We start from the raw sequence: 11558 nt of genomic DNA, 5'->3' as shown, positions 1-11558 counted from the left end.
GGGGGCCGGGGGGAGCGGCCCGGCCTGCTCTGCAGCTTCAGCTTGTCGTAGCCGCCGAAGCCGGTGAGCACCAGGCAGCGCAGCGGCGGCGGCGCGGCGGCGGCGGCCCCCTCGGAGGCCGCGGGTGGCTGGGCGTCGCCCATGGCTTCGGCGCTCGGGGGCTGCGAAGAGACGTCTTCTGCCGGCCCTGCCTCGGCCGCCGCCACCACGGTGGCCACCTCGGCTGCCTCTCTCTCGGCGGACATGGCTGGGACTCCCGACGTGCGCGCACAGCTGGGCTTAAGGGTGCACAGCTGGGGAGGGCGGGGCGCGCGTCCGGACGAGCCGCGGCTGTGGACTCGGAGGAGAAGGGGCGGGGCGCCGGCCCAGGGGCGGGGCCTCGCGCGCCCCCTTAAAGGGCCAAGGCCACAGTGCGGGTGCTGCGGGCGCGAGAAAACTGGAGACTGGCACCTCTGCGGACAGACGGAGCGAGGGCAATTCTTGGGGTCATGCAGATCGCGATTTAATTTGTGTGTTCATCATCAACCTTACGCAAGTTAAAATATTTGTTAAGGAGCAGTCTGAAGGACGATCTCAAAATCTGAGCTGACTTCAAAGTTGGAGAGCTAGCCACCTGTGGACCGGAACCCAACCAAATTGTTCTTCAGACTCGGACTCTACCCTTATGTGACCCATTCCGAGGGGTCTATCAATGGCAAACTTGGAGCAGGGAGATAGAGTCTTAAAAACTTTCCACTTGATTTTGTTTATTAAAGCTCTGTGCTTCAATTTTCCCTTCTGTAAAACGGTAAGATACTGCTTGATAAGGGGTAACGATAAAATTAAATCGAGTATCCTCGATGTAAAGAGCGCTTTTCAAAAGTAAAAGATGTCATACAAAGGCCAAACAGAAGCTCGATTATTGTTAGATTCCGGGTCAAGCCTGAAATGACTTTAGAGTTTGTGTCTGGCTCCAGCAGGGCTGTCACTCTGGGCAATTTGATCTGCCTCTTCTTCGCTCCCCATCTCTGTCTCCCCGAAGTATCCACCAGAGGACGCAGCTCCCCCAAAACTTTTCACCCTGCGCTTGGCTGAAGAAACTCATTCTTGCTTCTCACCTAGTCCAGGCCCGCCGTTAAGTCACCACAGCTCCAGACTAGGCCTCCCGTTGCCATGGGGACAGAAAGCCATGACGTCACCATTTTCCTGGTGGGGGTGATGGAGTCCATACCCTCCTAACCCCAAGACTCTCCGCATATAGGAGGCAGACCGAACCCTAAAGTCTCCTTTCTTCCCCCCCACCTCGCGCCTCCTGTTCAGGAAGTGGATGGTTGCCCCCGCGCGTGTCCGCAGTAGCACACCGGCGTGCACGCGTGGGCACGCAAAAGGCCCGAGCCTCGTGCGTGTGCTGATCCCACCCAAGGCCCGCCCGCCCCAGCCCCAAGAAAGTCAAATCGGCCAAAAAGCCCGGATCGGCCCGCCCCACACAGCGCGCTAGAACTCAGCTCTCTCGCCGGGTTTCCCGGGGTCCCGCCTAGCTCCCCGGGGCCCCGCCTCCCGGCTGCGCGGGCGGGAGGCAGGAGGCGGGGTCGGGCGCGCGCCTGCCGGTTGGGGTCTGGCAGAGGGGGGGGCCGCGGCCTGGGGTGGGGGTTTCGCGGGGCCCGCGAGATGCCGGTGTCGGCGGCGCCGAGCGGCTGCAGCTGCAGCGGCGGGGGCGGCGGCAGCGGGGCCCGGGAGGGGGGCTCCGCGGGGGGCCGGCGTGTAGCCGGGACCATGGAGGGGCAGAGCGGCCGCTGCAAGATCGTGGTGGTGGGGGACGCGGAGTGCGGCAAGACGGCGTTGCTGCAGGTGTTCGCCAATGAACGCCTACCCCGGGGTGAGGGGCCGGTGTCTTGGGAGGGGGGAGCTGAGGTCGCGGGGGGTGGGTTGACTGGAGCCCGGGGGACGGGCAGAAATGGGTACTGGGGTTACCAGGGACGAGAGAGAGGCATGGAGGACGGGGGGGGGGGTGTTGGGAGCTCTGGAAGGACTGCAGAGGATTGGGGTGGGAGGAACTGGGGATCAGGGTGAGATGATTGGGGTTTGGAGGAAGCAGAGGATCTCGGGAGGGGTGCTAGGGGATGGCGGGGGTCCTGGGCGTCGGAGAGGGGACGAACTGGGGGCTGCGAGGGCTGGGAGGGGGTCTGGGCGCCTAGCAGAGATTCCCTGAGGCAGCCGCTCTCAGGATCTCCCCTTTGCCCCACACCAAACCAACTTGTGTCCAGGGGCTGGGCTGGACAGGGTGTGGGAGTAAGGAGGGCATTTGTCTGGAGTGAGGACTGGAGGATCACATCTTACCCATCCGTGTCTGCAGAGTTATGTCCCCACCGTGTTTGAGAACTACACCGCCAGCTTTGAGATAGACAAGCGCCGCATTGAGCTCAACATGTGGGACACTTCAGGTAGCCAACTCCCTGGGGTCACCCTGACTTCCAAGGCCCCCATCCGGACCCCTCCCTCGGCTAGACCTTTAGGCTTCCGCTCAGCCCATCCACCTAATTCTAGGAGGAAGGAAAACCAATCTTCTGCTTAAAGCCAGAGAAACTGAGGCAGAGCTTGCAGACATGCATAGAAACCATGCCCTGAAGGAGAAATGCCCGGTATCCAATCCCCTCCGCTGAATTATGCCTCTCTGGGAAAGTTGAGAAGCAATGTTTGTTATTTGGGAACATGTTTTTTTAGGAGGTTGTACTGGATTTAGGAAAGACATTTAGAATTTCTTTGGGTATGGGAACGACTTCTCTAGACCGAGCTATGGAAATCTGAGATCAAGTCCCAAGAGGATGGGAGAGCTCTCCCCCTTCTCCAAAAAGGAGGAGAGTTTTATTTTTACTCTGGTCCCCTGGAGGTCATTAGAAGATGTCTGTCAGGGCCCAGAAAGCACACGCAAAATTTTGTGAGACTGTCCAGAGATTTCGTGAGCTTCTCAGACTCTGAAAAGATTAAGGATGCTTACTTTCAGAGAAACCCCTGGGGAAGTGGGGAGCTGTTTCCTGCCATCTAACCTCCCCTCTGCCTGTCCCCGCCTGGGAGAAACCTAGGCTCCTGGATGGCGATTAATAACGGCTCTTCCTGTCCCCGATCCTAGCCTCAGGGCTCCCATTCCCTTCCAGGCCTTCCACCCACTCAGGACCCTTGTCTGCCCTCTCCCCTCTGTCTTCTCTCAGGTTCCTCTTACTATGATAATGTCCGGCCCCTCGCCTATCCTGATTCGGACGCTGTGCTCATCTGCTTCGACATCAGCCGACCAGAAACACTGGACAGTGTCCTCAAGAAGGTGGGAGCCTGGGGAAGCGGGAAGTTAGACTGAGGGGGACCAGAAACCACGGTTCTGATTCAACATGAGCCATCAACTGGAGAGTGTGTGAAGCTCTCATCCTCCTCCTCCCCCTCCCCCCCAGCCCCACTCCTTTCCTAGAAATCAACCCTCAGAGCTGGGCAGGGCATCTGGGGGTGCTGGGGGAGAGCAGGGAGAGGTACTCAAGAGATTCCGTAGCCACCCTCCCCGTCTTCTTGGGCGTGGGAACCCCAGATGGACTGGATGGGAATGCTGCTCTCGGAGCTCAGGAAAGCACTGTGGTCTCCTCCCCAGGCCCCTATTTCCATGAGAAAAGCCTATGGTGAAAGGCCAGAAGTCAGCTAAGGCAGCCCCAGTTCCCAGGTGGGGGAGGGGCGGGGAGGGCGGGATTGGTCTGTTCCCAGACACAGACTTAGGATAGGGGGTCAGAAAGGGGAGGCTCCAGGCTGGCAGAAGCTTCATGTTAGACGCAGGGCACAGACCCTACAGCCCCACCTCAGCCCTCTCCTCCCTCCACTTCTCCCACACCCCATCCCTGCTTTCAGCCCAAGCCCACCATTCCCACCTCCTTGCTCACACAGGAGCGTCCAGAGGGGTGTTGGTTTCTGATGCTGTGATAAAGGGGGGGGGGGGGCCTTCTGGTGTGGAGCACGGTTCACCACGTGCCTTCTTCTACCCCATCCACAACTCTATTTTCTCTCCCCAAATAGTGGCAAGGGGAGACTCAGGAGTTTTGCCCCAATGCCAAGGTTGTGCTGGTTGGCTGTAAGCTGGACATGCGGACCGACCTGGCCACGCTGAGGGAGCTGTCCAAGCAGAGGCTGATCCCTGTTACACATGAGCAGGTGGGACTCTTGGCCTTTGACCTCATCCCTGCCTAGATCTCCCATTTCCGACCCTCTCAGTCTCCGATTTGAAAACACCCTATTTTGTTCATCCCTTGTCCTGGCCTCTAACCTCCGGCCTGATCCCTTGACCTCCTCCCCTCCCCCAGCCCTCTGCCTCCCTGCCCCTTGCTGAAATGCATAACTTCCTTCATGCACTCCATCCTCGCAGGGCACTGTGCTGGCCAAGCAGGTGGGGGCCGTGTCCTACGTGGAGTGCTCCTCCCGGTCCTCTGAGCGCAGCGTCAGGGATGTCTTCCACGTGGCCACAGTGGCCTCCCTCGGCCGTGGCCACAGGCAGCTGCGCCGGACTGACTCACGCCGGGGACTGCAGCGATCCACTCAGCTGGCAGGAAGGCCCGACCGGGGGAATGGGAACGAAGGCGAGATACACAAGGATCGAGCCAAGAGTTGCAACCTCATGTGAGGAGCCGGGGAGGGGCAGAGCGTCAGGAGGGGTGGTGAAGGGCACAACTGTTCCCCTGCCTGCGCCCTGGCTTCCTGACCCCCTGACTGGCTGGAACTTCAGGGCAGGTTGAGTGAGCAATTCTCCTGGGCAAGGGACCTGGAGGCAGAGGGTACCATCATCCCCCACACTCTCACCCCCTCCTCTCCATAGGAAGCTGAGGGAGCTAGCAGAGCAGGCATCTGGCTCGGGAGCTCGGACGGGGCAGGGGGTTGAGGGAAGCTGGCATCGAGCGAGCGGTGACCTTGGTTGAGTCTCAGTATATGAAGAGTGCCTTCCCTCCCTGCCCCCAGGCCCCATGTCCTGGTCCTGGCTTCCTTCCCTAAGGAAAGTGTCCATTCCATGAACTTCCCTTTTCCTCTCCTCTCACTTCTACAGCTGTGCTCACTCACCCTAACCTCCAGGCAACATGCACTAAATTAAAAAGCAAGTTAAGAAGCCCTTCCCCCCCTATACCCACCCGTCCTAGCTCCTCCCTCGCTTCCCCAACCGTCCCCAAATAAAGCCCATGTCCATGGAAAACGGCTGTGGCTTTAGTTTTGTGGCTCTCTAAATACCAGTCTACCAATCTCCAGGAGCAGGAGGGAAAGTTAGACTTCGGGAAGAAGCAGAGGAAGTCATGGGCTGGATGGGGAGTGTCCTTTTAGGAGCCAGAGGTGGGGAAGTGAGGTATCTTGGGAATATTCATCTCAGTTAATGAGCCAAACAATCCTGAAGCCATTAGGGGGTTTTAAAGTGGACTGATGTGCAATTCATTACTCAACCCCGCTGGGGCCCCCTGCTCGAGTGGGAGGGGTCCAGCTGAAGTGGTCCAGGCCCTTTGCTCACCATCTCCATACACCCCCACCTTGGAATCTGCTGGTGCCCTAAGGGTTGTGGGGGTAGGGAGAGCACCAAAAGCCCCCACATTGCAGAAGCTGACCCTGACAGAGGGACGTTTCCCAAGGGGACAGAGGTTTGAGTCTGGAGTCTCCTTGGAGGCGGGCAGGGGTTCTCACCCTCTTTCCATCCTGAGCTCTGGATGATTTTGGAGGGAGCCTCAGCTGAGTTTAGGGTCACCCCCTCCCAACCCCCTGTTGAAGGAAAGCTGGTGGAGGGGCTGGCTGCAGCACTTGTTGTCAGGAAAGACAGTGCTGGTCTGTTTTCTCGGGAGTCTGGTTTCACATTGTCCTGTATTCCCTCCCTGGCTCTGGTCCCACTGGCCTCTTTTCGGTGACATTCTCCCCCAGGAACCGTCCCTGGCCCTCCCCTCCCCCAGCCCCAGACAGTTCTCCCAGACACACTCTGGGGGAGAACACAGACCTTACCCTCCCTTCTGGAACCGCCACCCCCAAATCACGGCCCATCCCTCCCGCATTCATTCAGCAAATATGTACTGAGCACCAACTGGGTGCCAGACACGGGCTTGGGAGATGAAGGGACCAGCCTATCTGCTCTGGGGACCAGACTGTCAGGAAAAAGAGGTGCCCCACGTGAGACAGTGCCTGGGCTGTGGGAGCTCCTTACAGCCTCGGGAGCCAGTCCCCTGAGCCAGGTCCTGAGGGTGGAAGAGGAGTTTTCCAGGCAGGAAAGGGGTAGGAGAAGCGCTCTGGACAGAGGGTAGAGCAAGTGCAGGCATATGGCGATGAGAAACAACATGGCAGGGCCGGGGCTGCCATGGCGGGAAGGGCAGAAGACAGGCTGGGAAGGTACATTAAGGCCACTGCAGGGTCCACAGGGGAACCAGGACTTCCTTCTGAGGGTGTGAGGAGGCACTAGGGGCTTCAAGCACAGAATGAAGTGACCAGATTTGGGTTTGGGGGTAGATGGGTCATCTGGATGCGGTGATGGGGGCTGGGGGTTTGGCTCTGAGATGTATCATTTAAAATAGCTTCTCCTTTCCCTATGCCAGGGCCCAGCCTTGAGTGGAAAAGAAATCCCCACCCACTCCTGGCTCATCAGACTCCTCTTTCCCTCCCTCTCCTAAGGACCCTGTCCTGGCCCATCTCAGCCAATCAGACACCTCTCCTCCTCCCTCTCCTAAAGGACCCTGTCCTGGCCCATCTCAGTCAATCAGACACCTCTTTCCCTCCCTCTCCTAAGGACCCTGTCCTGGCCCATCTCGGCCAATCTCCTTCAGGATTCTGGGACAGCTTAAGGGCATAGGATATCCCACCCTCTGAAACCGTGACCTGGTTAGAGGCTGACTCTGAGACCCTCCTCAAGGACCCTGAGACCTGGGTTAAGGGTTCTGGGAAAGGCCCATCTCTCAGCCTGGTCCCAGAGTCTGAAACCGTGACCTGGTTAGAGGCTGACTCTGAGACCCTCCTCAAGGACCCTGAGACCTGGGTTAAGGGTTCTGGGAAAGGCCCATCTCTCAGCCTGGTCCCAGAGGACTGACTCTTCCCCCACAGGGAACCGCCATACCATCAATTTAGGATTTGGGGCCTCGCGGCTTCCCTTTTCACTTTGGACTTTGGTACCAAGCAGGCTCAAGCCTGTGGCTGCCAAAGTGCAGTGTTTGTGTCCCTCTCTCCTCCCAACCTCCCGCTCCTGCCACGCTGGCGCTTGGGGAGTGCACACGCATTTCAATATCCGCCTAAAGCAAACATAATTAGGAAAATAAATCAGCTGGAGGAGCCCCCAAAGTTTAATACATTTCCAATGCCACTGGCAACAGATTTTGGTCCCCTCTGCAGGTCTGGGTTGGCAGACGTTTTATTTCCGGGGAGGGCTGCACCTCTGGACTAAGGAGCCCAATAGGTCGGGGGAGGGAATGGGTCCGGGGAGGCAATGGGGCTGTTGTTGATCCTCAAAGGCCCCTGCAGGCTGGAGGGAGGGAACCTAACCCCCACCCCCACCCCCCATCCAAGTTGCAGGAGTCAGACTCAGCTTCCATCTCTGCAGCTGTTTCCCCCACAAATTAGACACCCCTTTGGGAAACAATGTAGCCTCGTTAATCATTTAATGAAATAAACAACTAATCACTGTGATGCTTCCAGTGTTTCTTAACCTCAGCAATCAGCCTGCCCAGGAGGGAGGAGGGGAAAGGAAGGGCAGGGGCAAGGGCAGGGGCAGGGGTTTGGTTTAACCCCTGAAATGCTTCACCTGACAGAGGGTCATCTCCTTGCGACTGCAGCCTTCCCAGCAGGGACAGTCATGTAAAGAGCTTAAGATTGGAGGCAGAGGTTCAAGGGCCTGGGTCCCAGCTCTTCCCCTTCCTCCCTAGGGAGCCTTTGGCAAGGCCCTGCACCTGTCTGAACCTCAGTTTTCACACCTGGAAAAGGGGAGCTGGTCACCACATCTACCCCGTGTTGTTGAGGAAGATTCAGAGAAAGGATGTAGAAAAGCTGTTTGACCCTTTAAAGAAGGCTGAGCTATGTCGACCTTTATTCTTCTTCTTTATTTATTTTTATTTTTGTTAATCCTCACCCGAAGATATTTTGCCATTGATTTTTGCAGAGAGTGGAAGAGAGAGGGAGAGAGAGACACAGAGAAATATCGATGTGAGAGAAATAGATCGATTGGTTGCTGTCTGCACAAGCCCCTACTAGGGCCCAGGCTGGGGAGGAGCCTGCAACCAAGGTACATGCCCTTGACTAGAATAGAACCCGGGACCCTTCAGTCTGCAGGCCGATGCTCTATCCACTGAGCCAAACCAGTTAGGGCTCAACCTTTATTCTTTACAACGTAGTCACCCAGTGCTTCTGAGCTGGGCCTGAGGGAATCGAGAATGGCTTCTTAGAGGGGGCCTCCTGTGCTAGGGATTCAAAGGCTGGAGGAAGGGGAGGTGGCTGTGTCTTGCTTTCACACATATCCTAAGGACTAGAGCAGTGGTTCCCAACCTTCCTAATGCCGCGACCCTTTAATACAGTTCCTCATGTTGTGGTGACCCCCGATTTCATTGTTACAAATTGAACATAATTAAAGCATAGTGATTAATCACAAAAACAATATGTAATTATATATATGTTTTCCGATGGTCTTAGGCGACCCCTGTGAAAGGGTCGTTCGACCCCCCAAAGGGGTCACGACCCACAGGTTGAGAACCGCTGGACTAGAGAGACCCTATAGGGACTCTGAAGGCTGAGGTCTTTTGGTCCTCATTTTTCTAAACTCTCCCCATTACCTATTCTGAAGTCTCTGGGTGAGGACTCCAGGTTACCATGGTGACCCCACCCCAGATACACTCAGATTGGTCCTGAAGGCTGAGGGAGGTAGGAGGAAGAGGTCATGGCCGAGGTTGCCAGTGGACACGAGCAATCCTGGCATAGCTCTCTCCACCAACTCCACACTCTTCCCCAGGAAAGGGGTTCAGCTCTTCTGTGGCATCCCCCCTGCCTCTCTCCTAACAAAGATTTTCTTCCACACACTGCAACCCTCTCCCGCCTTCTCCCCTGCTGGGTTTCCAGGGCTCTCTCCATCTCTCTTGTCAATCCCCTTACTCCTCCTGAAGGTTGTGGGTGAGGGTCCGAGAGGGGGAAACATCCAGGTCCAGGCGGTGGGGTGATTCCCAAACAGCTACCTCCCAGGAACCAGAGAGACAAGAGGGACATGAACATAAGTGCTCCTCCCCCCAAGAAAATGCCTCTGCTGTTGACTCCTAAATAACAGATGTCTGTCTGCATATTAATGAGATTGGACGAATAATTGGTGAGTTTTTCATTCAGTGTCAGAATGAACCCGGAGGCCTTATGTTCATGTACATAGACACCCACTCACCCCGGCTCTCCCTTTCCCCCAGAGCACAATGAGGCAGACGCAGATGCTGGCAAGCTTGACCCACAGAGGGGAGGGGCAGACAGGGGACTGGGAGGGGGTGTCAGCAGGAGGGAGACCTCGAGATCTGGGTTTGTCAGGTTTCTCCCACTTGATTGCCATCTCCCCGGCCCCCCAGGGGCATAAGCTTGCATTTGTGAGATTTCCCCACTCTGCAGAAGGGGCCCAGCGGAAGGTGGGAACCAGAGGGTAAAGAGGGTGGGGGGTGGAGGGGGGGACGCAGGCACTACTTAGGGGGCGAGCATCAAAGCCCTGGCCTCCTTCAGAGAGGTTGTGTCTCCCCTGAGCCTGGCATCTGCAGGCCTCTCACCCTGCTTCCTCTCCTGTGCCAGGGTGTGAGGTGGAAAACAGAGATTTTGGAGTCAGACAGCTACCACTTGCCAACAGGGTGCTCTAGTGCAAGTTACCCAACCTCTCGAGCCTCTCACTGTCCTTGTCTCTGAGAATACCTGCCTACCCTGCACGATGGGAAGGACGAAGTGAGACAGTGTCACATGTGTGACCTAGTGCTTGGTTCATAGTGGGTCACAACACATACTTGTCCTCTCCCCACCTATCCCCCCAAACACACCAACACCGTTCAGAACGGCTGCCCCTCCTGCCAGACCCACCCTGGTTAGGGCAGAGGTTCATTACAAGTTCAGTAGTTACCCTGGCTTCCTGGAAACGGAGGAAATGATAGAGAGGCAGGAACAGAGAAAGAAGCGATTCGATGGCCACAGGAGAGAAAACTGGTAGAAACCAAGGCCTGGAGTGGAAGGAAAGAAACCACAGAGAGAAAGAACCCCGAGCCAGCTGGACAGGGGGAGGTATTGCAGCCAAGTGGAATGCAGCCCGGAATGAGTCTAGAATCTAAACTGTAGACTCGAGAAGGCCCAGGTGAGCCAGGAACTCGCCGTTGGACCTTAGCAAGTCTCACCCCCTTTTAGCATCTTCGTCTCCTCGTCTGTAAAAGGATGGGGTGGGTTTGCTCTCTGAGGTCCCTTCTCATTGTGTGAGAGTCCCAGTGGCCTGGGGAGCACAGGGGAGGGAAGGTGGGCTTGCCACCTCCCCGCTACGGCCCATCACTCTTGCGCTGTCTCTTCTCCCCCCTGGTAAATGGATCTGCTGCACCAGCAAACAACTGTCCATTGTGTCCTAATGAGGGACGAGCAGGGAAAACCAATCACTTATGATGCAAATGAGCGGCGGCTGCAGCCTCCTCGCTTTCACTGAATAACTCTCTTCTGCCCAGACCCCAGCGCTGCCCCAGTTGGGCTTTTCTGCCCGGCCCCAGTTCCCATCTGGTCCTGGAGGGAGAGGGGGAGGCCCTTCCCATTGTCACTCCCTGCCACTCCCTGCAAGGAGTCTCAACCCTGGCAGCCTGGAGAGGCCCAGCTTCTCTCCCCAGCTCAGTTTTCAACTGAGGTGAAATTCACATAACATAGGATTAGCCACTTTAAGGCGTACAATTCTGTGACATTTCATGCATTCACAGGGTGGTGTAACAACAGCACCTACCTCTCTGGGGTGTCCTGCCCTCTGCCCCTCTAGGCACCCCGTAGCCTCCGGGCAGTGGCACAGGGAAGCTGCTGAGGCCTTAGCCAAGGGTCAAGGAATAATGGAGGCTGGTGTTGGATAACAGCTGAGAAAAGGCCAGAGCTGGTGGGGTGGGGTGAAGGGGACAAGCCCTGAACTTTAGGATGGAAGCTCAGTAATTATCCTGGCTTCCTCATATTGTGCTTGGAGTAAATCGGCAGCCAGGGGAGAAGGCTAGGGCTTCGGTGGGAAGGGAAAAAGACCATCACTGCCTTCTCCAGTACAGCCCTGGGGCCATGTCTTTAGAAAATGGCCTCTTGGATTCCTATGGAGATTTAAAAATTACTATTATTTCTCTGGCATTGGGTTAGAAACCAGATCTTGCTTTCCATGACTTTCAGAGCCTCTGTGGGCTTGGGGGTGATCGCACTCTGGCAGCTGTGGAGGCCCCCAAACAGCCCTCCAGGCCCCGTGCCTCCAGGAGAGCCCTTCCCTCACCCGGCCCCAGGGACAGGTCTTACCAGGGAAGATTGTCTACCTACTTGGCAGCAGTTTATTCCAGAGGCCAAACAGCTGGGAAGACCCATAGAAGTTGTAGTTTTAGTTTCTCTTGTTA

General features: G+C 56.7%; 2 protein-coding genes across 2 annotated transcripts in view; one reads left to right on the top strand and one right to left on the bottom strand.

The window, feature by feature from the left end:
* The window catches only part of LOC111826745 (synaptic vesicle membrane protein VAT-1 homolog), a 607-nt gene extending 268 nt beyond the window's left edge, over positions 1-339 (bottom strand). Inside the window, exon 1 of the mRNA XM_023756969.1 lies at positions 7-339. Coding sequence (XP_023612737.1) covers positions 7-245 — 239 coding nt within the window. The 5' untranslated portion in view covers positions 246-339. The remainder of the gene's footprint in view (positions 1-6) is intronic.
* Positions 340-1722: 1383 nt separating this feature from the next.
* RND2 (Rho family GTPase 2) lies at positions 1723-5188 on the top strand. The gene is given in 6 exon segments (XM_006109742.3): positions 1723-1842; positions 1844-1855; positions 2333-2420; positions 3186-3295; positions 4027-4161; positions 4373-5188. Coding segments are annotated over 6 exon segments (690 nt in total). The 5' UTR covers positions 1723-1752; the 3' UTR covers positions 4628-5188.
* Positions 5189-11558: the final 6370 nt, after the last annotated feature.

The sequence above is a fragment of the Myotis lucifugus genome, unplaced genomic scaffold (assembly GCF_000147115.1).
Source record: "Myotis lucifugus unplaced genomic scaffold, Myoluc2.0 scaffold_100, whole genome shotgun sequence".
NCBI lineage: Eukaryota > Metazoa > Chordata > Mammalia > Chiroptera > Vespertilionidae > Myotis > Myotis lucifugus.
The sequence above is the reverse complement of the archived record's forward strand: the minus strand, read 5'-3'. Positions and strand labels throughout refer to the sequence as shown.